This window comes from Triturus cristatus, chromosome 9 (genome assembly GCF_964204655.1).
Source record: "Triturus cristatus chromosome 9, aTriCri1.1, whole genome shotgun sequence".
In the NCBI taxonomy this organism is placed as follows: domain Eukaryota; kingdom Metazoa; phylum Chordata; class Amphibia; order Caudata; family Salamandridae; genus Triturus; species Triturus cristatus.
In genome coordinates this window covers 783,892,960-783,919,205 of record NC_140592.1, presented here as the reverse complement: position 1 = coordinate 783,919,205, position 26,246 = coordinate 783,892,960, and the positions used below count along the sequence as shown (strand labels likewise).

General features: G+C 39.6%; 1 protein-coding gene across 2 annotated transcripts in view; it reads right to left on the bottom strand.

Annotated features, from left to right (window-relative positions):
• Positions 1 to 6,594: 6,594 nt before the first annotated feature.
• PPM1A (protein phosphatase, Mg2+/Mn2+ dependent 1A) overlaps positions 6,595 to 26,246 on the bottom strand; it is a 376,177-nt gene continuing 356,525 nt past the window's right edge. For both annotated transcript variants that reach the window (XM_085626169.1, XM_085626170.1), the window contains one exon: positions 6,595 to 9,280. In XM_085626169.1, coding sequence (XP_085482295.1) covers positions 9,251 to 9,280 — 30 coding nt within the window. In that variant the 3' untranslated portion in view covers positions 6,595 to 9,250. The remainder of the gene's footprint in view (positions 9,281 to 26,246) is intronic.

The following is a 26,246-nucleotide window of genomic DNA, read 5'->3' as shown; positions in this document are numbered from 1 at the left end:
GCGGTCCAGTAACAGCTACTGCAGATCTTTTGCAGTATCTTCCCCGACTGAATACCCACTGCAGATCATGCATATGACACCTGGCATGCTTGAACAGCAAGATGCAGGAGACCATCAGTCACAGCAGCCTTAAGGTCGACCTAACTGAAATCCAGGACAGAGGCTGAAAAATTGAGTTCATCACATCAATGCCCTGGACTCCCCCCATAAGGGAAATGAATGCGCCCGAAAATGAACTGTGTCCAGACTGGATACAATGAAAAAGAGTGCCTGAAGAGTCAGATGTGACTTTGACACGTTGATAGAGAACCCAAACGATGACTAGAAGTTCGATGTAGTCTTGCGGAGGTTGAGGACTGCCTGGGGCGAGCCTGCCTGCAGCAGCCAGTCATTAAGGTAGGAGAAAACTGGAAGCCCTACCTCTGAAGGTGTAATACCACTGCCATCACTTTCATGAGCAGCTGAGGAGTGCTGGTGAAACCAAATGGGAACACAGCAAACAAACTGCTTCTGTTCCTCCATGACCCGCAGGTAGCACAGATGGGCTTGCAGAACAGGTATATTGAAACAGGCGCCCTGCAGTCTCCAGGGTAGAGGCAGCAAAAACCTGGGCAAGTGTGAGCATCTTGAATTTTTCCTTCTGGAAGAAGGCACTGAGAGGGTGTAGGTCTACAACAGGACGAAGCCCTCAGGCCTTTGGATCCAGACAGCAGCAGGAATAACAACCACAACCTACATCTGGTGCAGACACCCTCTCAATAGCCCCTTTGGCCACAAGAGCTAGATCTTGCTGCCGTAAGACAGACAGATAGTCCTCTGTCAGTCGCTCTGGGGAAGGTGGAAGGTGCGGTGGAATGGCAATAAAGGGCAAGGTGTGCCACTTCCAAACTACAAGTAGGACCCACTTGCCCAATTTGATGGTCTGCCAAACTGGCAAGATCAATTCCTGCCTCCAACTGATTTGCTGTGCTTCATTAAGGGCACGCTAACGGAGTTTGGTTGGTGGGGCCACAGGGGGTGGCAGTGGAGTGAGTGCTCTCGGATCGCAGAGGAAGTGAGTGATGCAGCAGCCACAAAACTTCGGTGCACTTTGCTGGGGCTGAACTGACCGCTGATATGGGGTACCTCTACCAAGCTGCAAAGGGTAGGGCTGATGCAACTTGCGAGGCGGTGCACTGAAGCCCAGGGACCATGCTATGGCTTTGCTCTCCCGGAACCACTCCAGAACAGAATATGTCCACAAACAGCTAAGTTCCTTCAAAAGGCATGTCCATAAAGCATGATTGGACAGCGCCTGAAAAACAAGCTGCCAGCTGCCAGGTGTGGAGGCAAATGGGGACACTGGTGCAAACTGCATGGTTGATGGAATCGCTGGTGCCCAAGCAACAATGAAATATGAACTTTGCCACATCACAACCTACCAGTATTGCTTGGGATAGGACTGGTTGGAGGTCTTCTGGAACACCTGGGAGAACTTGAACCATAAAATCACAAAGTGCCTCGGAGGTGACCTGGAGGCAGCTGGCATTCACAGACCTGCGGACCAAGCTGGCGGAAGAAAAATAATCTCCTCCCAAAGGTCTCTATTCACTTGAACTCCCTATCGGAGTAGTCAATAAGGTATTCAGTCCAGTCTGATTTGTAGACACCTGCACCTCCAAGCTTTCAGGAAAGGGCTGTTGAGACAAAAATGAAGGGTTATCTGGAGCATCTCACAATCTAGCAATTGAAAGAGACCAGAGCAAGGTTTGACACAAGACCCCAAAAAGGTATCTGTAAGAGCCTCCTTGAAGGGCAAGAGGGGCACAGTAGATTTTTGCCATGGCTGGAGCACTTCAACCTCCAAGGTGGGGACCTGGAGGTCAAGAACTTCAGAAACCCTACATATAACCACTGCGTAAGAAGCTTCTCAGTGGCAGGGCCAGGGGGTTAGAGGGGTCCCAACTCAGGGTAAGGATCTAAGCCACTGCTTCTTGAAGGTTATCATTTCAATATCCCTTGTAGTATGGCAGCCCCTTTTCATCACCTGCATCATAATCACTGTCTGAATCCATCCCAAATAAGGAATGTAACGTGTCATTTCTTATAGAGATGGCAAGTCAAGTTGGGGAGGTAACGCTATGATGGAAGCCAAGAGTGATCTTGCTCGAGGTTGGTGTAGCATAGACTCGGAGTCAGAGAGAACAATGGGCACCTTGTCCTCCGGTGTCGAGGCTCCAGGAACCGGAGTGAAACCATAGTCAAAACAGGAGTCAGAGGAGACCCAGGGGTGGATTTAGGCAGTTCAACTGGCGCTGAGAGTGAACCCGCCGGTGGTATACCAGTTGGATGGCTTCTCAGCGACAGCTTTTACAGGGTTTGAATTCTGTCATCTTGGGAGGAGTCTTTTCCCTTGCACACTGTACATTTTTTGACTGAAAAGCTGTCTCAAAGAGTTCAGATGTAGGTCCAGACATGGGTGTCACGGATAAAAATGAACTTACCACACAGTGTGGGAGTGGCACATATAGGCCCTGCATGTCATTTTTGTAAAGGCATGAGTTTTCAGGTTTGAATTCTGTCATCTTGGGAGGAGTTTTTTCCCCTGCACACTGTACATTTTTTGAGTGAAAAGCTGTCTCAAAGAGTTCAGAGGTAGGTCCAGACCTGGGTGTCACGGAAAAAAAGGAACTTACCACACAGTGTGGGACTGGCACATATAGGCCCTGCATGTCATTTTTGTAAAGGCATGAGTTTTCAGCTGCATGGCCCCAGCTGCCACCTTGCAGAGGTACTGCTCAAAAGTTTCCAGATCCAGTCTGACATCTGGGGAATATACAACAGGTGAGGAATCGGTCGTTAAAAGTTTATTAGAAACATGGGACCATTCAGTGCATCAAAATTGCAATCTACCGACTAGCAATAAGAAGCACATGGTGCACAAATCATCACTTAGTCTTATTATTGGTGCTACTGGTGTTAATATCCAATAAATAAGCCTTCAGGCACAGTTCTATATCGGCCTGCATGTGTGCGGTTTCCCACTGCAGAGCAGTGCCATGTTAAATGTAAGAAAGGAGCTTCCATGTAGGGCAAGAAAGAGTCTCTTGCAGTCGTAGTCTACGCAACATGGCTTTGGCGAAATATGTACCATATCCAAGTGGGATAGGCGGAACTATGTACTATACTGAAGTGAGTTAGACAGAAACTAGTGTTACAGGACACCTGACCTATAAATTGGAGAGCAGTTCTCCATGATTAATCCATATAATGAACCCCACAATTCTGCTCCCATTTAGGTCAGGTCTACAGTGCATCAACTAATATGGTTGTTTAAATGATACGTTCCGTCTAAAGTAGCTTCAGTTTATGTGAGGAACGGGGAACAACCTTTACAACGCAACTTTTACAACGCACTACCATTACAACGCATTTTTTACAACGCATAATCCATTACAACGCATGACATTACAACGCATGACACTACAACGCATTTTTAAAAACTACCTTTACAACGCATTCCATTACAACGCATACTACCATTACAACGCATAATATTACACTATACTATCCAACACTTACCCTACTGATGCACCCCCTGGAGTTAGAATAGTAATTTTTACCCCTATACTATCCAACACTTACCCTACTGATGCACCCCCTGGAGTTAGAATAGTAATTTTTACCCCTATACTATCCAACACTTACCCTACTGATGCACCCCCTGGAGTTAGAATAGTAATTTTTACCCCTATACTATCCAACACTTACCCTACTGATGCACCCCCTGGAGTTAGAATAGTAATTTTTACCCCTATACTATCCAACACTTACCCTACTGATGCACCCCCTGGAGTTAGAATAGTAATTTTTACCCCTATACTATCCAACACTTAACCTACTGATGCACCCCCTGGAGTTAGAATAGTAATTTTTACCCCTATACTATCCAACACTTACCCTACTGATGCACCCCCTGGAGTTAGAATAGTAATTTTTACCCCTATACTATCCAACACTTACCCTACTGATGCACCCCCTGGAGTTAGAATAGTAATTTTTACCCCTATACTATCCAACACTTACCCTACTGATGCACCCCCTGGAGTTAGAATAGTAATTTTTACCCCTATACTATCCAACACTTACCCTACTGATGCACCCCCTGGAGTTAGAATAGTAATTTTTACCCCTATACTATCCAACACTTACCCTACTGATGCACCCCCTGGAGTTAGAATAGTAATTTTTACCCCTATACTATCCAACACTTACCCTACTGTTGCACCCCCTGGAGTTAGAATAGTAATTTTTACCCCTATACTATCCAACACTTACCCTACTGTTGCACCCCCTGGAGTTAGAATAGTAATTTTTACCCCTACACTATCCAACACTTACCCTACTGTTGCACCCCCTGGAGTTAGAATAGTAATTTTTACCCCTACACTATCCAACACTTACCTTAAATGTAATTTAATATTATGCGTTGTAATGGTATGCGTTGTAAAGGTAGTATGCGTTGTAATGGTAGTGCGTTGTAAAGGTATTTTTTTAAAATGCGTTGTAGTGTCATGCGTTGTAATGTCATGCGTTGTAATGGATTATGCGTTGTAAAAAATGCGTTGTAAGTGCATGCGTTGTAAAAGTGTGCGTTGTAACGTCATACATCCGTGAGGAACAGGCTCTTCCACCATTACCAAAACTTGTCTGACTGCCCTCTGAATGCTTTAAACCGAATGAATTGCCCAGTAGTCAGATGAAAGCTTGCAACAGCACTTTCTTGGGTGGAAAGAGCTTCTGTATTGTGTCAGGATTCCTCATAGTATGGGTTTTAACGAGTCCCACAGGATATGAGGAGAACACTACAAGTCCAGATTCTTAATGAAGAATTGTGCAATGCAGTGCTTTATCTTGTCAAGGAGGCCCTTCTTTTGTAGGAAATGTGTAATCGTCACCCCTTAGAGGTGGCATCTATTTTTCATAGGAAAAAAGTAAAGGAAACACAGGCATGAGCAGATACTAGCATTGGTTCAATCGTCATTTGTGAGAGGGTTGCTTGCTCTGTCAATGAGCATATAGTCAACCCTTGAGGGAAGGAGAAGATGGTGAATTCTCAGTCATCTGTCTGTTCTATCCTGCAAACGGTTTTGAGATTATTTATTTTGCATAGCTGCATCATCTGGTTTGCCTCTCTAACACATTTAATTTCATGTTCAGGTTCCGACAGAAGGTTGGGGTCATCTGCTGCAGGGCATAAATATAGCATAGTTATCAAATTCAGCTTTAAGCAACTAGGCTAAAGACCTTATTCCTTCTACATCCCTTTCAGCAGCTATGATCGAAAGTTTGGACTTTTTGACTACAAGTGTAACTACTTTATTCATTTTGTGCAGTGCAGGTGAAGAAGGAATCTCATTTACCCATTGCTATTTCACTTTTAAGGCCTGTACTACGCATAGTTTTTTGGTAGACTTTCTGATTAGTCTTGCACTAAACAATTAACTACTGAATTTAAGGTACCTAAGAGAAAAAACATTATAAAGCCCAAAATAAAAAGATAAATATTCTTAACACAAATGCAGCTAAATTTACTTAACATTTTTTTAAAACCATCTCTGTCCCTTCCTGAATATAATACCTACAAACTCAGAAAAAGGTCAGCTACTGCCAGATCAAAGAAACCCGCACACCCACAGTTGACTTCGGGATGGCAAAGACCTTCCTATAACATAGCTTCCATTCAATTCTTTGAACACAACTGGACACCAGTCACCACACCTAAGGTTAATGATAAAAGTCTATTCGCAATAATAGAAATAAAAATCATTCTTAACTGCCAAAATGACAATATGGTCAGCAGATAATACTACTAACTCCGTAGAGATATCCTCCACAACCTTTCATCTCCCTTGGAGAACTACCCAGTAGAGATGGGTCCCACCACTAACTTTAGATTTAACCTAGTTTAAACTCCCACTACCCTGGCCTCCTCAAACTGCAAACCTCAACTACAAAATATCCAGAACGCTAAAGAACAACAAGCATTTGGGATAAGGTAAATTATTCACCTTCTCTCATAATAAATTTACGGCTTACTCTCCGTATCCGTTTCTTCTTTAAGATTCTATACTACATCTACAAATGTGGAAAGGGAAAGGCGACCCCGGCATGCATTTGATAAAAAACGATTCTACATTCTGCAAAATTTACTGCAGCTCCAAAGGTGGCAGGTGCTTTACAGTTCAATATGCTCGATGAGGAACACTCCCTAGGAGCATTTGTAACAAAACCAACCATCAGGTCCTAAGGAAAAAAAAAACGTTTCCGATCCATTGCTCGCACTTGTTCTACCAGTGACTGCCTAAAGGCAAATAAGTGTGTCGTCACACTACGTGCACACATTCAGTCATGCCACCAAAATAACTCTATGGCAATGCAAGACATAAAACAATGTTAACTGACCTGTATAATTATATACACAGACACACAAATGTGAGTGTATAACGTGTGTGTATGTATATAAACAGACAATATTGTTTATATATACACACACACACAAATACGCACACACAACACATGAATCTCTTTGAAGTAAAATGTCACAAAGAAATATGAAATTCACATTATTTCCATTTTTATTTTTTCACATAAAATTTAATTCAGGAAGGAAATACACAACACAATGCAAGCTTCCTTTTGAAGCATTTCAAACCAAATGCAAAACTAGCACATTTTGGTGCATTAGCCCTGAGGTGTTAATGCGCGCTGCGTAAAAAATAAAAGGTTGACATGGTGCAGGGAAACAAACGCACATCAACAGTACAAAATTGTGTTTCTTAAAATAATTAGCACAATCGTGAAGAGTACACCTAACTCACTGTTGGTGTTTAAAGAAATTCATGCCTGTGGAAGCAGATCTCACAAGGAATGATAGTTTTATGCACATGCCTTACATCCAGTAGAGAACATAAGGTCAATGTGGTGCGAAAGGAAAATAAACTGCTAATTGTAATCCCTTGCTCCCATTATACATATAGAAAACACAAAAATGGTCATATCAAAAAAAAGTACTGCTTCTCCAACCCCTGTATGTGATAGCACCTAACAATAGCAATCCTATAGGCTTTCAATAATATTTTCTGCATCATTTTTAAGATTTATCGGTCAACACATGGCCATTTGTAGCTAATATTTTCAATTATCCAGATGTCAAATTCAATCTTTGCATACAAGAATATTACACATTTTGTATTCAATCAGTACAAGAAAGGTCAGAATTTTGAAGTGGCACTGCATGTACTGTATTACACAGATCAGAGTTTTGTATATTCAGTAATTCAAGATGCCCATTATTAAACGCAGTCATATTTAGCACTTTACAATATAAAACACATTTCAATTATATATTCATAATCTGGGTAAGGGTTTTAAAACGCAAACTTTCTACATGTTATAAAAAGGATTTTTCTTTTATAATTCATCAGGCTTGCACATGTTACGAATTAAGTCCAATGTAATGATGTACTAATTCTACATTCACGAGGAAAAATATTGTTGGAGTTACAAGTTACTTTCTCAGTGTTCAGTGGTCTGGGAAGCTCTGCTAGATTCAAAAGAACTAACATCAGAAAAATACAAATTTAGAAAATAACAAATTTTAGGTATTGCACAACGTTTCACTCCATTTTCTGAGCTAAAAAAAGTCTGAAATGCAATCTGATTAGATCTACGTAACGTTTACTGGGTGGTATAAAGGTGTGTTCCATGTATACCTTCCAAACAATAAGCTGTGGAACACGTACCATGTCATTTAAATGTAAACAAAAGCCTGTATACAAGACACTTTTGTTAGTTATAAATACTGTTGTCATCAACCCGAAGACAAACACACGAGGTATACAAACCTGTAGCTTTGTAAACAGCCAACCAATGAGAAAAACTGATTTATGTGGAATTGAGCAATTTTAGATAAAAAAAGAATTTAGTGTTCAAACCTATAATCCATACAATGTTTTTTAATTGCAATAGTATTTTAATTTCACTACCTACAGTAAAATGTTATCAGCATGCTATGTGTAAATTAGCAAATACGAATTAATAGTTTTTCATTTGGAATAGGTGAACACATTGTTAGATGGTCAGGCTTTAACAATTTCCTTAATAAAATAGGCATATTGAAGCTGAAAAACAAGCATCCTGAAGGAAACCAAAGTAACCACAAGTTAAAATAATCAGTCATTTAAAGTAAAATGCTATAAAATTGAAAATGGGTATGTGCCTTATGCAAACAATCAGCTTTCACTCCATTTAAAAAAAAGGAAAAAATGGTCTTTCAGTCTGTAATAAAAATACCATATCTCATTTAAAATGGCACAATTTAAAAAGGCAGAGAAAAGATGAATTACACACGTATGATTATATGTTTTATTTGTTAAATCAAGCTTTATTGATAAAATGGAATTCAGAATATTTTACGTGTAGCAGCAACAGTCCCAGGCAATCAGAATAGTAAAAAAATATGCTGGCGGTTCCTACGTCATGTAGAAAGCTGCTTTCTTTTACACAGCTGATCATTTCCGGGTTTTAGTGGTTGCAAAGGAGGCATAAGAATGAAGCCATTCAAACACCTAGTCTGGACTCTTTACCAATAAACATTGCTTCTGCAGCCAAGCTCGAAACCATCTTTAAAGATTTAAAATAAAATTATCGGTATCCTACACAGTAACTCATTTTTACTTCAAAGCAAATTCGCTACTGGGAAAAACTGACTAGCTCAGCTTTTAAAACAATTTCTGAACACAACTCTTGCCAGTATCCAATGGTTGGGTTGCTGCCTTTCTCCCCCAATCCATAACCACCACAGGTATTTAAAGGGTTATATAAATGTGTTTCATCACACAACAAGCCAGACAGTTCTTATAACTTTTATAGTGATTTAAAGCAGTTCATAATTAAATATGAGCATTTTGTACAAAGACAATTGCACTTTACAAAAACAAAATCATACAACAAAAATGCTGGAGTCTGATTCACAACATGAATTATTGTTTAAAATCACTTTTACAGGAGTCTCAATTTTACCCAAAGAAAAAAAAATTGTTCCGGGGCCAGGTGTAGCACTGCTTGGATTTCTGGTGTTGTCAATCTCTCCCACATCATATTCCCTTATTGACTGAATAGTTGAGGAAGGACACTAAAAAGGGTCACTGAGGAAGGGTCTCGTGTTCATTTAGCGAATAAACGCTAACTCCATGGCTGGATGGGATTTTTACCACATGTCATCCGTCGATGCAGAATCCTTTAAAGACAAAAGAAGAGATTTAAGAATAAAATAAGGCTGGAGGTCTCTTTAAAATTAATCAAAATGAACACTTTTGCTAAGATTTGCAAATATCTTTTTTACTTCATGGGTGGCATTACAGAGATGTTTGTTTTGCAGGAATTAATCAGTTTGTAATACGAGTGGAAAAAGCCTCAGTTGCACCGCTCCTCAACTGGCTGGCATTCAAATGAATATGCATTATGTGAACATAACTTGAAACATCAAATAATTGAACTTTCTATAAAAACAAACATGTAGTGGACTAAACAAGCGTTATGGACAAGCCAAGCAGGTCATCCCTGTGATTAGAAAAGTTAAGAATACATTGAAAATCTCTTCCTAATATAAACCTATTTACACCAGCTGACAGCAACTATTTGTAAAACGGTGATGCTGTGTATTATCTATGTACGTTCAAAAAATAGAGGGAGATAGAGAAACAAAGAAGCTCCTCCTCCTACCAATAAGTAACCAAAACACAGGGAACCACTCAGTTTGAGATGAAATAACCCTCCACAAGATGAAGAAAACGCACTTGTTTTCTTATCTAACCCTCACCCACCAGAGGCGTGCCTCGAGTTACAACTTATGCCGGAGCACTAACAGGTGTATTAATATGGTGTAGAATGATGACAATATGGAGGGTATTTTGTGTGGAAAGATAACCTTCTAAATACCTGGCTAGTAAGTAAACTATTATTTATTCCGGCCCTTAGTCGGTATAATTAAAAACGGGGAGAGGGAAAAATGGATAATTATGTATGTGTCTTCCAAAGGGTCGACATGTTTCAAGTCAATCCTTTGGCTTTTCATCAGGACCAAGGAGCTACCTCCTGGATAGCACTCCTGGAGTGCTGTTGATCGCTCTCAAAAACTTTGGATGCTACATATAAGAAGGTGATTATACCTACTTAGTATTCCCAGTTTTGTAATCTGCAATGTATAATCATGAGAGGATTAGTCTGCCAAAGATTTGGCAGATAAACATATTTCAACCAACACGTGGGCACAATTTCTTTACCCACAGAGTATGCCTATAAGCTCCACTGGCGGATCCATGAAGCAAAACATTTCTCTAAATAATGTATGCGTCTCACGTTTATTTTTATGTTTAAATTAATGCGCTATATGTTGTATGTCAGAATGTACACTGATTTTACTAGAAGTGCTCACGAGCTATTTTGCAGTATGAATTAGTTAACTAGTTATGACAAGATGAAGTGGTGATCAGAATGAGTTTTAACAGTAATTTTTGTATATGTGTTGGTTGAAATAGGTTTGTCTGCCAAGTCTTTGACAGACCAACCCTCTCATGACTACACCCATACCTGATCAACACCAATTACGCTTCTAAGGTTATAGAATATATCATATCCTCCATGGGTGTTCAGAAAATGAATCCCAATATGTGGGCTAAAGCTTAAGTCAAATTGTACTATAATATTTAAAATTACAGGACTATTCCTGAAGCTTGGAAGGCATCAATACTGAAGCACAAACGTCGTGTTACTAGTGATCCTAAAAATCATTTATTGGAAAAAAAGGAAAACTTGTAAGATTTCATCCACACAGGCTTTCGAACTAGGATGCTCTACTCCAAAGAATGTTTTTACTCAAAAAGTAATAGCTAAAAAAAGCAATAACCGCGAAAGATCTTAGATTATAGAGTAGCATTTGAAATAGTCATTTGGAGGTGGGTCTCTGTTAAACTACAATCATGGATATAAATGACAGCATTCCATTATGTAACTATGCTCAGGAACGTGGGTAGAGATTAAATGTATGACAAAGGAAAGTTGTGTTCTAAAATATCCTCTGCTTACTGATTGAAACAAGGGTGCATACTGGCCTACGTGTCCTTTGACCTTTACTGTTAAGATATGCCAGCCACACTGAAGAAAGTAAATTGTTTTCACTTCAACTGGGCAGCATAAATTATGTAATCACAGCTATGCAAATTATTATTTATTTCAAAGGACTTCTAAAGCTCATTCTCCCAAGGGCATCTTAGCACTGAAAGACACAAAGACCAAACTGGAGCTGGTGAAACAACCTAGCCTTAAATCAGGTAAAAGTCTGGCTTTTAGGGTTTCCTAAATTTCAACAGGTTGGATTCTCTCCAAAAAGAAAGAGGCCAGGAGTCCTATTGGAGGCTGCAGGTACTGAAAATGCTCTGCTGCCAAAACTTTGACTTTGGGAACCCGCAGCAGAAATACATCTGCAGACTACAGAGACTGGTGAGGTCTATACCAATTAAAATGACAAAACAACCACATCCATGTGTTTACAAAAGTTGCTTAGTAAGAGGACTATAATTCAACTTCTGTCAATAAATCAGTCCAAAACTCGAAAAATGTTTTCTATGTTTATTTGGCACATTAACAACGCATGGATTGATCAGGTGAATCAATCAAAATCTTTATTCAAGCTCTTTAAAAACAGATCATAAAAGCACAATTTCAACCAAGCACCCCATAAAATAGACAAGTACCAAAACGCGTTTAAAATCATTTAAAATCATGCTGAACTTTGTGTGCCTCATTCACCGGGTCAACTTAAAATATATACATATAATTCTTGCTTACGGCAACTATACCATCAAACAGCCTCGCACCTTTCTCTTTCTCATGCAGGCCCACAGGAAGGTGGCTACTAAAAAACAGATAAAGGGGTCAAGTAGAGATTTTAAAAAGTAGCGTGCCACTCTACATTAGCTGAAATTGTGGTGCCTTGAAATTGGGAGAATAAAGGCTTCTCTGTGTAAATGTAGGTCAGACTGAGAGGAATGGTTATCGCAAAGGCACGGAGTCAGGTCTGAATGTTTAAATTTTCTCTCAGGGTACCCTGACATCAAGGGGTAAGGTTCATCTTGGGGGGATCTGATCATAAGCAAGAGCAGCCTTTTGTTGATTCCTTTCTCTGCAGACATGGTTAGCCCTCCGCATATAGGACTCAATTCATTTCTGTTTTGAGATCCTCCTGCAAGCGGTTTGGTCCTTGAATAGTTCTCCCAGCCCAACTGCACTTAATTCTGCATCCACAAATCTAAGCCATCCGATCTTATAACAGTAATCCAACTTCAGACAGTCTTTAATTATCCTTTGTGTTGGATTGACTGTGGTCCTGCGCCATATGGAGAACCATAAAAGAATTGGCGCTAATGTAATGGTGTTTACCATGTAAGGTAACCCTAATTCAAGATGTAAGATATAATTAGAGAAGGAAGGGTGTAAAGACAACCCGAGATTTAAAAAAGCTATCTTCCAATATTTGGATCAGGTGAATCAATTCTTTAACATAGGTATATTAACTGATTAATTGAGCTAGAAAGTTCATTTTGATTTGATTACTGCTCATTCTTTTTTTTTAACTACCTGTGGCACTTAAATGAGAATATATTAAATGTGTGCACAAATTACGGAGTTTATTACTCCGCTATTATGATTAGCATTATTTTAGAGCTGGGTCTTACTATTCCTCAATCAATGTAGAAAAATACATTGAGCCAGATCTGGTACCTGCACTTTGACGGGGGTCCTATATAAATCCATTATGAATGGCAGGAATAAGTATAATTATTTTAACTGTGAAATGAATTTACATGTTCTATTTCAGAAGTGTAAACTTGATACATGAAAAACCTTATGCATGTTGCAAGAGAACAAATGGAGGTTTTGACAAAATAGTTTTAGAATGGTTGTTCAATGTTAATCTGCAGACAAGTGCAGAAAATCAACATGTTTGCCATCTGATTTATAGTTACTACATGATCCTTTTGGCATTCCAATACCTCATAGATTTATGTTGTGAAATGAAATGATGAGCAGGTAATCATCATGCTCCAGATGTGCCCAAAAGGTAAACAGTTCAGTCTTGTGATATAAAGGCGCCCGTACTAGCAGACGGTGTTCTGAGTGGCGTACTCTCTAGATACTGTGTTTGCCTTTTGGCCAAAAGGCTCATTATGACATATGTGGCATGTTGAATACTTTAGTGCTACTACAATGATTGGTTAGAACTTTTGAGCCCTGAAAAAATTTGGCTTTCCATTTCGGATATTCTCTTTTGCTACAATCAAATTGATTTTACAAGAAAAGAGTCAAAGAATTTATCAAGGATCACTTCTCGATTTTTTCAAATGACAATTAAGAGTTGACATTGACCTAGATCATGTGGCCATCAATGTACTGTGGTTATCTTTACAAATCTTGAGTGCTGAGTAATATTTTATTCTGTTTAGAGTACTGGTTGAAACTTCAACAGAGTTCATGGGGGCTGATCTCTAATATTTGTGCATCTGCTTCATTTATTTCTGTTTATTTATCTGGCTATGACAACAAGGGATAGTGGTAGGTGTGTTTATTTTGTTTTTCCCAGCCATCAATTGTCAATTCAAATTAATCTCTACTAGACAAACTAGAGCTGCCAGTGGATCCTTCAGAATCATAGCTAAGCAAAAGAGATTCATTATCTACAGCTGAATTTACCTGTTTTTTTGGGGATCCAACTCCTTGCCATTACATTTTTTTTATTAATTGGTAAAACTGGATTTACTATGGTTTTCTTTCTGTAAGCCAGATGATACGAAACCACTCTGTAATCTCCTTCAATGGAATGATATCAAACATACACCTTGTCACTGAATGAGCTTTATAACTGAAATATTTAAAGCTGCTCTCTCCACAAAGCTGCCAGATTTAAGTTTCCACTCTTCAGCTTTCACAGTTTTTTTCAAGGACATGCTTTCTTCTTACTGGAACTTGAATAAAGAAACCTACAGTCACAAACATTTACACTCTAATGTGTCAAAGTGCAACGACAAGAATTTAAAGACTGGAAAAAAAAAATAAAGCTGCAAATTATATTTAGGGCTCACGAAAGACCCGAGTCCTGCATTTAAATTCCTTTTCATCATAACATTTTCTTACACACCTACTGGAATCCACTTAAACACATTCTTAAACTCAAAAGCAATTCAACCTGTTGAAGATGTAAAACACGAGATCCTATCTATGTTCATCTCTTTGTCCATGGCAGTTATTTATTAGCTGGTTGACAGAAATTAAGTATAGAAAAATTTACGAATAGCAAATGTAGTTTACCACCAGCCTCCATTATTCTGAAAGATCGATCTCACCTTCATGACAAACTGACACCAAGCACAAGGTCAAAAAGTCTCATCACCAAAAAGAGTCTTATGTAACTGAACCACTAAACAAAAACTATTGGAAATTTGTTTCCAGACAGATTATGGTAGGACACAGTGGAAAAAGTGATTCATATACTGTTAAACTACCATTCGTTGACTAATTTACATATGCTTTGTTCTAAGCCGCTTTAACACTTTCTCTACTACTGGCTTTCCAATTGAATAGCCTGGGTCTAGTTTGCAAGTTCGTTTAGACCCACACTTAAATTTCCTTTGTGTTTTAATGTATGGTGTTACAAGAAAAGAAGTTCAAAGTCTTCTGATCAAAGTTTGTGTTTAGAAATTCCGGTGATGAAGCTCACCAATGAGAAATGCATTGGAATAAAGAAAAAAAAGAATACTGATCACTACAATAATTGGGATAATAAGATGTAAAATATTATTCAAATATTTTAATAAAATTGTAAATGGAAAAAGTAAAAATTCTTTAAAAAGTGATTTTTTGAACATATAACTTAAGGTGACTTTTTATTCGTCCTGGAAAGAAAGGCAAACATTACTTTGCAGAACAGGAGTACTCTGGTCAAGTCGTACAATTTGGATGTTGACTGAGTAGGCCATCAAAGACACTCAAAGGAACTTATGGTATTTAGCACGGCAAAATAGACATTAAAAAACAGTTGTGCTTAATTAAGTAACTTGAGGTGCGTTGCTAATAAACTTAATTAAATTAGATGGATAAGGTGGCAGCTGATCTGCAAGAACGGATCTTTTCTAAATCCCTACATTGTACTCCACAATCCATCACATGCTATATTAAGATGGAGTGCTACACAGTGCGAAACCCAGCCGAAAAATAAAGGAGAAACAAGTGGTAAGTACCACCTTGATCCCATGTCATCCGAAGATTTGCTATAATGCCCTTGGGCCACGTTAGGCCAAAATAAAACTGCAAAACATAAATAAATATGTAATATGGTAGTTGAGAATGAGCACAGCAAATTCATAAGAAGGGAATTGGAAGAAGATCCTTAACCTGACCAGGTAAATGTTGTAATGGCAGAGGGAAAGGACGCAGCAGGAGCTCCAGCGAACTTGGATCGACCTCAGACTTGTCACAATTAAAGTGGTGGGAAAAGTAGAGCAAAACTATTTCTTTGACTGGAAAAAAGCACTGAGAAAACAATTCCATGAAGGGCGTCACCACAGTTTTGGGGCAGGAAGGAGAAAATAACCCTGTAAGGAAATTAAAGACCCCTTTAGGGAAATTAGCAGCAGATCAATTGACAGTGACACAGAAATACCCACTGTTGCGGTTAACACGTCACTGCTTTGCTCGTGCCTTACTAGAGTACCCAATTCCTGCTAGTTCTTAGGAAAACCAAGAGGCGGAAGGGAGCCATTGTGCTCAAAGGCTTAAGAGGGGCAACAGAAGCAAGAATAGCAGAGATCAACTTACTGTAATCATTAGAAAAAGTGGATACATTGGCATCTTTAATAAATAGTATATGGTGTTAATGAGAACAGAAAATATCCGTAATACCTACACATAAGGATATTCTAAAATACAGCCTTGGATTGTTGTTAACTATATACTATAAATCTGTAAGTTATTTAAAATAAATAAATGACCATATCAGCAACCTTCAACAAAGGAACTGTCCACTCATGACGGTCTTGAGTAATCCCTGAGAACAGAACTATTTGTTGCTTCACCAGGAGGCAGATAAAACTAGCCAGGTTATTATCAATTCTACTAATCACTATCGCCATATGCCTTTGACCCGCCTCAATCACTATTCTATGGCAGTCATTTACAAATCACACCTTTTTTGGTAATATCAGATATCAATAATTTGCCCCCCGTTAGGCCAGTTACCAGACACCTCTGTGGTTTACACAGTTACAAAGTATCTTGCCCTACATTGGAAAAAACAAGCACCCCCAACCGTAGCAGCGTGAGTGAATGAGACTACTTATTGCAAAGACCAACTGTCACACTATTGGGAGCTAATGCCCAGTAGGTCCCGACCAAAGGATATCTGGGAACCCTTTATGACCTGGGGGAGTGGAAGCTCGGGGTAATTAATAAACGACCAGACACCAGGACTAAAACGTTACAAGTGTGTACTCATGTTTAGAGATAGCCATGGATTGCGGGTGGCAAAACAAACACTGCTGAGATGCATAATATTGTGGATAATATTTATGCAGACGTTGCAAGGTTACCGCTAGGATAACCTATGTAGTTACAAATTGAATATGTGTGTATAAGAACGTTACAGGGGGAAGGCGGAAGTTTTTTGTTGCATTAATGGTAAATAGTTTATTGATTATGCACATGTAATACCACTTTAAACAATTGTATTGTTGTATCAAGAAAATGTGCAGATCTGTACTATTTGATTACATGCAAAAATCTCAATAAAAAGAAATAAAAACATTTTAAAAAGTATCTTCCCCGGACGCTAAATACCCACCAAGCCTTCTCACTCAAATAATGTGCCATACAATCCTGCTCTGCTCCTTAATATCATACAGAGCTACTGTTTTCAAAGGAATCAATCCACCATATGCCTCATATAGAAGAAAGATTTGTAGAAGTCTCCCATCTGGGTACATCAGAAAAACCTAACATTTAAGTTAGTTCACATTAAGCTGCGCTGAACTACCATTTTTCATTTGTGCCGCCAAAACTTATAAACAGTTTCAAACTCATAATGGACTCTAATGAGAAAGTTAATACTAAAAGTGTTCTTCGGAAGGCAGGAAGATGCTAAGCCAGGACAATGGGAAACTGAAAACTTGACTATAAGGAAAATAAATACAAACTAGACATTCTAAAGGAGCAAACATAAATTAGAAGTGTTGAAGGATCTATGGATAGCACTATATTTTACTTTTATGAATCACAGAAGCGATCATAAGTGGTATGCCGCTTTATGGTTAAAGCTAAGCTGAGGTATTTACAAATCAGCCATGCTGTACGGGCGGTCTTTCCATCCCTCAAAGATATACCATACTCGTCCCCACTAGAGGACCGACTTTAGGACGGGCCCCTCGTTTCAAAGGCGATATCCCTGCCTTACAAGAAGCTAAGCAATAACCTACCGAACCCCTTTCCAAAACTCAGAGAGCGATGGCAGGAGGACCTAGGCCCGATAGATGAGGAAGATTGGCAGTCGGCTCTCATGTCCCACCGAGAGGCGGCCATTACCCTTAGATTTCGGCTGATCCAGCTTAGGATACTCCACCGATCATATATCACAGGGGTAGTCCTGGCGCAAATAGGAGCTTGACCGGATGATCTCTGTGTGAGAGGATGCGGACACCGGGCCACATTCTATCATATGATATGGAGTTGCCCAAAGATACATACCCTATGGGAGGGAGCGTCAACCCATATGCAGGCAGCTTTAAGGAAAGAAATAGTATTGAAGCCACAATTGGGTATATTAAACATATGGGAGGCGACTGACCTCACGGAAGTGGAACAGCAATTCACAATATTGGGGTACACATTAATTAAACGAGAACTGGCAAGGAGCTGGGGGGGGGCGCAGACCCGCCACTCGTTGCCATATGGGCTAAGGAAATGGACAGATGTATGCTTGCAGAAACTGAGGTTTTTAATATGAGTGGATGCCCCAAAAAATGGGATAAGAAATGGTCACGATGGAATAAATACAGAGGAGAGCCCTGTGTGTCGCCCACAGTTGAACTGGAAATGAATAGACGTGCTGCATAAGAATGTTCTACTGAATTGTACCGTACATCTAGGGCTACCCAGCTGAATAGTGGTATATCCTGAACATGTTGTCCATGTTTGCATTTGTGGCTGTAATGAAAAACCAATAAACAAAGTTTCAAAAAAAAAAGCTAAGCTGAAAGGTTGGATCAACAGGAATATTAAAGAAGGAATAATCATGATGATATACTCTTTTCTGAAAGTACGCACATGCCAGTTTGATTTTTTGCTTCATCAAATTTTTCTGTGTTACATTTGCATTCAAGGCTCCTACAGTTTTCAGAGAGTTGTTAATTATGTATATTTAATTAAAGCAGCTTTGTGTGTTTACAGTGGATGTAAAATGTCATACGAATCTTCGACACAGTGAGATCATCCATAAACGAAAAAAACATGTTTCAGCTGTAAATGACATGATTCAATTACATACTGTTTTACCAAAATTATTTCTGGTTCAGAAAAATAAAAATTTAAATTCCTTTTTTGAGAGTATTGTTTCAGGCTGTGTTTATTATAGATACCCATGCTACATACATTTTAGCATCTAGTTACAGGCTTAGAATTGTGGGCATTCATCAAGTTAAACTTCTACCTACAGACCAGAAGTATGTATACCTGTACCTTCTTCCCCATTGCTATACGTTAGAAAGCATATGTGATAGTAATCTTTGTTGGCCCCTTCAACCTCACAGGAAAGTTAAATTACATGTACCTAGATGAGATGAGACCAGCCCAGATACATGCCGAATCACAGTTACAGCTAAATGCCTTCTTACTTGTGCAGCATAGCTTTTACAAAGCTTAAACGTATGCTACAGATGGTGGGCTTGATGAATAGGGCCGAAGATAGATTAGTAGTGTCTGTCCTACCAATGTTGACCTGCATATGCATTTTTATGCAACATTATGTAACATTTCGTAAGAAGGATCATGGAGACAGGGGCATGATTCTGGTCAGATTAAAGGCCAAATCTGATGAAAGGTCTCCATAATGAATTGGCACGCGTCTTAATTCTATTTTGCTTGAGTGGGTTTCCAGTCAGGCCAAATGTTACGATCTGGAATGTTACATACCAGTTATTTGCAGGTAATGCTTCTGCTCGATTCATGAGAAATGCACTCTTTGCTGATTTGCTCTCTCCTACACTGTTATATAGTGTTGCATTGTTTTAATTTGCTATTTTTTTTTTATCCGTTGAAAGCTCATTATAGTGTGTTGGACACAAGATGGATGAGGGAAGACAACGTGTACATCCCTGTAATAACACCAAACTATGTTTGCATGCTTTCAAGCCAAACAGAAACGTGCATGCTGTGCCTCTGTAATTCAGTCAAGTAATGGGCAAATCTAATAATGAGTTACACAAATGGATAATGAGGTCATCTTCAAGAGTGCTATATCTAACTTCCAGCTGTCTGCTTGCCTATAGGTAGCACATCTGCATGCAAGATAATATCCATCTGGCAACGTATATATCCTTCATTGGCAATCTGCGCAAATTTGCATAGTTTCATAACGCATCAGTCAATAAGTACTTAGCAGGGCAGGGAGTCTTAAGATAGTCTTTTTACTCCCGAAGAAAGGTTAACCTCTTAGAGGATTTCCTTTGTCATGTCTTATATGGATGTGCTAAATCTAGTAAGGTATCCCTATAAGTGAAAATAAAAGTTCATATCCAGATGAATTTTTGCACCTTCGCATAGTCTTTAATGCTGGAAGTACGGGTAAAGATGCATTTGTGCAAACAGAACATTAGTGTAGGTGTATGGTGAGCTGTAGTCAAACCTGTACTTAATCACATCTGTACTGCAGCTCTTGTTGGATATTGTACATTTGTGGTCCATGTTAAAAAGTTTACTAGCTGAACTGTAAATATGCCTCTTCATTCATTGGTTTGTTGGTGTGTTCTAACAAAAATATATCACATTATTTTATATATACATACTAAATGACATTATCTTTATCTTTAATGTGGCCTAGTGAATGGCATATTACGAATGCAGTTTGTTGGGCCGAATCCCAGAATCTTTTTTTTTTATTGACGGCCAGGTAATACACATGCATGGCAATCTTTCTTGGACTGCATGCAAGCTAATGACCGTAGAATATCTCATTGCAAAATTCACGACCGATTGTTACCTCTGGGGAACTTTCAAACATTTTGTGGTTTTATTACTTGAGTATCTTTTTTTTTTTTTTTTTAAATTACACATTCACTACATTTTAGATGTTACAGAGAATATAATTCTGTTAGAGATTTTTTCTTTGCACACTTAGCCATGACACACTTTGATACTGCTAGAATATAATAGCTCATAATATGAAAGGCAATGTACAAAATTCAACAATCATGTTTTGTCTAGCATACGTCTTGTTGGCATCTTAAGGCACTTTCTACTTTTATACAAAAGTAGAAAGCACCTTTGTAATGTTTTGATACAAAGGTGATTTTTCATGGACATAGTTTACTTTCCTAACTAAACCTGGTTGGAAAATGCATGGGGTAATAAAGGTTTCCCCACTGCAGTACGGTCCTTGCAGACTGAACAAAGGGCTAACTAAGTTCGGTATCTTAAAGTATAGCACCTTAACTGATATCTCTTGATCCATGGATTTTGGGAAATTAATGGTATTGCTACTATGTGTAGCAGTGTAATGAGCAGAAACTAGAGTCTGGGTCTTAGGTTGTGACCTTCAGGCCATTGATGTGATGCCGATATGTGATCCTGTCAGTGCAGCTAAATTCAGTAAGAACAGGAGGTAAGCAGACAAGGCAAACAGAGATAGTAATGACAAGTGTGTGCGTTACTACTGTAAACTACCACTCTCATGCCAGATAATAATCATTTGTATTCTACCAAAAGAACAAATTAATCACCATTGGTATTACAACCACTAAACTATCACACTTTAACTGAGCTTGTGCCTTTTGGTTTTATTTATTTTAAACAGTGGGTTTAGACTGGCCTTGTAATTACGAACTGAGTACCTAAATGTGTTGTCCTCAATGTCAATCGCCATGTATGAACCTTGGCATCAGAAGCAACTTTTACTGCAGTCACATTCCAAGCTACCTTTGATGATCTGCAGTTACAATTCACGGAACAAGGACCTGCACATAGCATGAGTAGAGTAGTGGGCAACTGGTACACCGAAAATCTACATTTCACTATGGAAGGTCCAGGAGCCCTATGCCAATTATTCTGACCTACAGAAGTTAAGCGAAAGAAAAGTCTTGATCAGGAAGCCGCTTTGAACAAAAGACTTCTTTCGCCTGCAACCTATTTTCTTGGATCAGTGCTCCTTAATGCAGAATGCCTTGCAAATGGCAGCAAGACCAGTGATCTAACCTGTGCTGCTCCCAATGTACTGGATATAAACCTCTAAAAATACAAAGCCAATGTATTATCAGCTCCGTCTAATGGGTCAGACTCGTACTTGATTCCAAATGAAATGTCCAAGCCCCTTTCAAATCTAAACCACGTAAGGCGAACCTGCCAGTGTGAATAGATTTTGAAGTAAAACTGGAAAATTAAATGAGATTCACAATTCTGGGACCATGACTAAGGAACAACTGCATAACGCTCATCAGCACGTATGTCACTTTTCTGTCCTGACCTGCGAGTACAATCAAGATAGCTACTCTCCTGGAGAATTGTTGGTCACATCTGTACATCAGCTCAAAAGGTGGGCCATTCATTATTTTTTTTAACAGTACTATATATAGGTCCGTGTATAATACAGAAGCTCTGTAAAGCAGAAATATTTTCTCTAGTTCATTCATCACACTGAATAAATGGATTATTGGACAATGAACAATATCAGAAAGGAGGATTTGCTACAAACTGCAACAGTTGATAGAAATATCCAAATAGAGCCCTATGAAATGCAGTATTTTCTAGGCTCAGAAGATACAATAACATAGTTGCTCTGTCACCTGTAAAAGTTGTTCACCAAAATTATTTTCCATTTTACAGCATAACAAATTAAAGTTATAGGCTGCCTTGTTTCTTTTGAAATCTGAAAGAAATTTCTCAGCATGAACAGAATCAGGTTACATAAGAGTATTGTCATTTTTTCTGTAAGTAAAAAATATCTACTAATGGCTGCCCCAGGCGGGAAAAAGCTGCTGTATTGACTTGAGCACAGTTCCAAAATGTTTTATCCTCTGAACAGCCTGCTTAATGCATCTGCTTGCTCCTCCTTGAGGAATTCTGAGATATACCGCACAGTTGATTTCCCCCTCTCTCTACCACTCTACCCTTACATTCATCTTCAACTGGATGAATCTCAACCAGTTGAAGCTGAACCCTGATAAGACCGAGTTGGTCCTCCTTGGCGGTCCTTCCATTCCTTGGTCTCCCATTTTCTAGCCCTCCATCTTTTGTTCCCCCCCTACCCCTCAACCTCTGTGAAAACGCTAGGTATTAAAGTAAGTCAAGACCTCTCCACGCGTCCCCGGATTAGTTCCGTAGTATCCTCATGTTTCTTGGCCCTCAGAACCATCCAAAAAATATCACGCTACTTCACTATGGAGGCTCTTAAACTTATTATTCTTGCACTCATTTCTTCTCGCCTGGACTACGGCAATGCCCTTTATGCGGGCTCATTTCAGCCTCGGTTCCCCGACGGAGAGAGCGGTGTTCCCTTCCTGAGCGGTTGCCAGGTGGAGGTTAAAGTCCCACCCAGTGGTTACGGGTGATGTTTGAGATGACAAGTTGACGTACACCCTTCAAGCATTCATTGGGTGTTCACGATATCCTTTTTCCTGTGTAGTTCCCACACAGTCTTTTTCATTTTGCAGTAGCTATTGTGGTCCTGATGAAAGCCGAGCCTATTTAGGCGTTTTGGCTGAAACATGTCGACCTTTTTTCATTGTATAGCACCATTGCCTACATTTGACTAGTGGTGTTCACATTTTTTAATCTAGCTTCGGTACGGTTGTGTCAAGAGTATCCTCCTTGCCGTCCCGTTACTAGTTTTAATATACTCTCACTGCACTATCATTTTGCTAGCACTGCACCCCTCACTCACACTTAGCTCTTCATATGTGGATTTAGTCTATCCTTTAGTGCACAATCAAAACATCCCTGAGCTCCTCCCTCTCATAGAGGGGGTCGTAGCCCCCAGAGAAACTAGGATTTTTCTCTGGGAGGAGAATCCCATATGATGAAGCATGTCACCCAGGGTGAGTGAGGGATTACGTCCTTAAAAGGGATTGCCCTTTCACTACGTGAATTGGGCTTTTTGTTTCTCATTTACACACCACCTTCTCGCTCTTCTTTTTCCTTTCTGGTATTTTTAGACCTCAGGGTTCTTAGTGTTTATAGGTACTTTAATTGGGGATCTAACCCTGTGTGGTCTTAAAACATGTTCCCTTTGACCCTCCGGTTTTGAACCGTTCTGTAGTAAACTCCCATTTTCTAGCCCTCCATCTTTTGTTCCCCCCCTACCCCTCAACCTCTGTGAAAACGCTAGGTATTAAAGTAAGTCAAGACCTCTCCATGCGTCCCCAGATTAGTTCCGTAGTATCCTCATGTTTCTTGGCCCTCAGAACCATCCAAAAAATATCACGCTACTTCACTATGGAGGCTCTTAAACTTATTATTCTTGCACTCATTTCTTCTCGCCTGGACTACGGCAATGCCCTTTATGCGGGCATTCCTGCTTATGAAGGCCGCCGTCTACAACTCGTCCAGAATCAAGCGGCCCGTCTTATTTTTAGGTTCTCTAAAACCTGCCACGTTACCCCTTGTTGAAAACCCTTCACTGGCTCCCCATCAAAGAACGCTTACTTTTTAAAATAGGATGTTTGATCTTCATGTCCCTAGCTGGCACTGCCCCCGCTTTCATCAATGCCAAAATCAACTCTTATGTTCCCACTAGAGATCTCCGCTCTTCCACTCAGTTCCTTCTTAAAATTCCCCGCTTCCGTGAAAAAAAAAAAAAAACGGTGGCTTCAGATTCACCATCCTTGCCCCTACCTTCTGGAACTCACTTCCCCATGCTATCCGCTCTATCCCCTCCTATTCTGATTTTCGGGCTAAACTTAAAACCCATCTGTTCTCCCTAGCCTATCCCTCTTAATTCTCTTACTTTCCCCCCTCTGGTTTGACTCTGATCTATAGCGCCAAGAAACCGCATGGTGATAAGAGCGCTCAAGAAATCCATTTCAACTTCAACTTCTCTGAGCCCCAATGGCAAGGATATTGAGGCTCCAGAGACAATACCACAAGGATTATGTTACTTACCCAGTAAACATTTGTTCTTGGCATGTAGAGCTGTAGATTCACATGGTTTGCATACTCCTGCCATCTAGTGTTGGGTCCGGATGTTTTAAGTTATTTTTCTTTGAAGAAATATTTTACAGTTGCGAGGTAAGGTGACGACTCCTTTCAGTGACAATGCGCATCGACTCCATTGTTAGATTGTTTTTCCGCAGAAGGGTGAGAATGGTAAGTGTAGTATATTGCAACACCCACAGGTGTCCAGGAAGGAGTGAGAGTGCATGTGAATCTACAGCTCTACATGCGAAGAACAGATGCTTACAGGGTAACATAATCCGTTTGAGGCATGTGTGCTGTAGATACACATGCTTTACATAGACTGTATAGCAGTATTCTCACAAAGCGGTGGCTAACCAGTGGGTGTTGCAGTTGTTTGAAAAAGTGTTTTTAGCACTGCTTGTCCTACATTAGCTTGTTGACATGCTAATACATACACACAATAATGTTGGGTAAATGTGTGGTGGAGTCCATGTAGTTGCCTTACATATGTCAGATATGGGAATGCTGCCTAAAAAGGCCATAGACACTTCTATTTTGCAAGCAGAATGTGCTCTAGGAGGTATAGTTACGTTCTTTTAGCTTTAACATAGCAAATCTGAATACATTTAACAATACACCTAGAAATACTGGATTTAGAGATAGGATTTCCTTTATGATGTGGAGCAAAGGCAACAAAAAGCTGTTTTGCGAAAATCTTTTGTCCTATCAATATAATATAATAATGCTCTTTTGACATCAAGTATATGTAGTGCTCTTTCTGCTACTGAATCAGGTTGAGGGAAAAACACAGGTAACTCAACTGATTGGTAAATATGAAAATCAAAGAGCACTTTTGGAAGGAATTTTGGGTTGTACGAAGAACCACTCTCTCTTTATGACGTTGAAAGAAAGGTTCTTCTAAGGTTAATGCCTTTAGCTCACCAACACACTTTAGCCAAGTGATAGCAATTAGAAAGAAAACTTTCCATGAAAGAAACTGTAATGAATAATCGTGTAAAGGTTCAAAAGGTGGACCGATAAACCTTGTGAGAAAAATGTCAAAGTTCCAGAGAGGTGCAGGTGGTATTATTCTTTTGAAGCCTTCCATAAAAGCTTTAATTACTGGAGCTTTGAATAAGGATAAATGTTTTCTGTTTTGAAGACATGCAGCTACTGCTGCAAGGTGTATTCGAACGGACCTGTAGGCTACCCCAACTCGCCGTGGATGCAAAAGATCAATAATATTTTGTATAGATGCATCTAGCAGATCAATTTTGTTATTACAATTTAAAACCAATCTTTTCCACTTTGCTGCATAACATGCCCTAGCGGTGGGTCTTCTTGCTCCCTTAAGAATTGTCATACGATCTGGTGGTAGTTTTATGTATCCAAACTGACTTCAGGACCGAAATCCCTAGGTTGAGTTCCTTTGGGTTTAGATGTCTGATTTTTCCATGGTTCTGTGTGAGAAAGTTTGACGGTATGTGAAGCTTCTGGTGTGGAACTATTGAGAGTCCTAATAGTGCTGTGAACAATGGTTGACAAGCCGAAGTGGGAGCCACCAGAAACAGTGTGTACGATGTTTGCCTGACTTTCCAAACCCAAAAAGGAAGGAGAGGGAGAGGTGGAAAAGCGTAAGCAAATATCCCTGACCAGTCGATCTGTAGGGCATTGCTTTTGGATAGAGGGTGTGGCTGCCTGGAGGCAAAGTCTGGTCATTTTGAGTTCTCTGCTGTGGCAAAGAGGTCTATTTGTGGAAATCCTCATTTTTGGAAGTA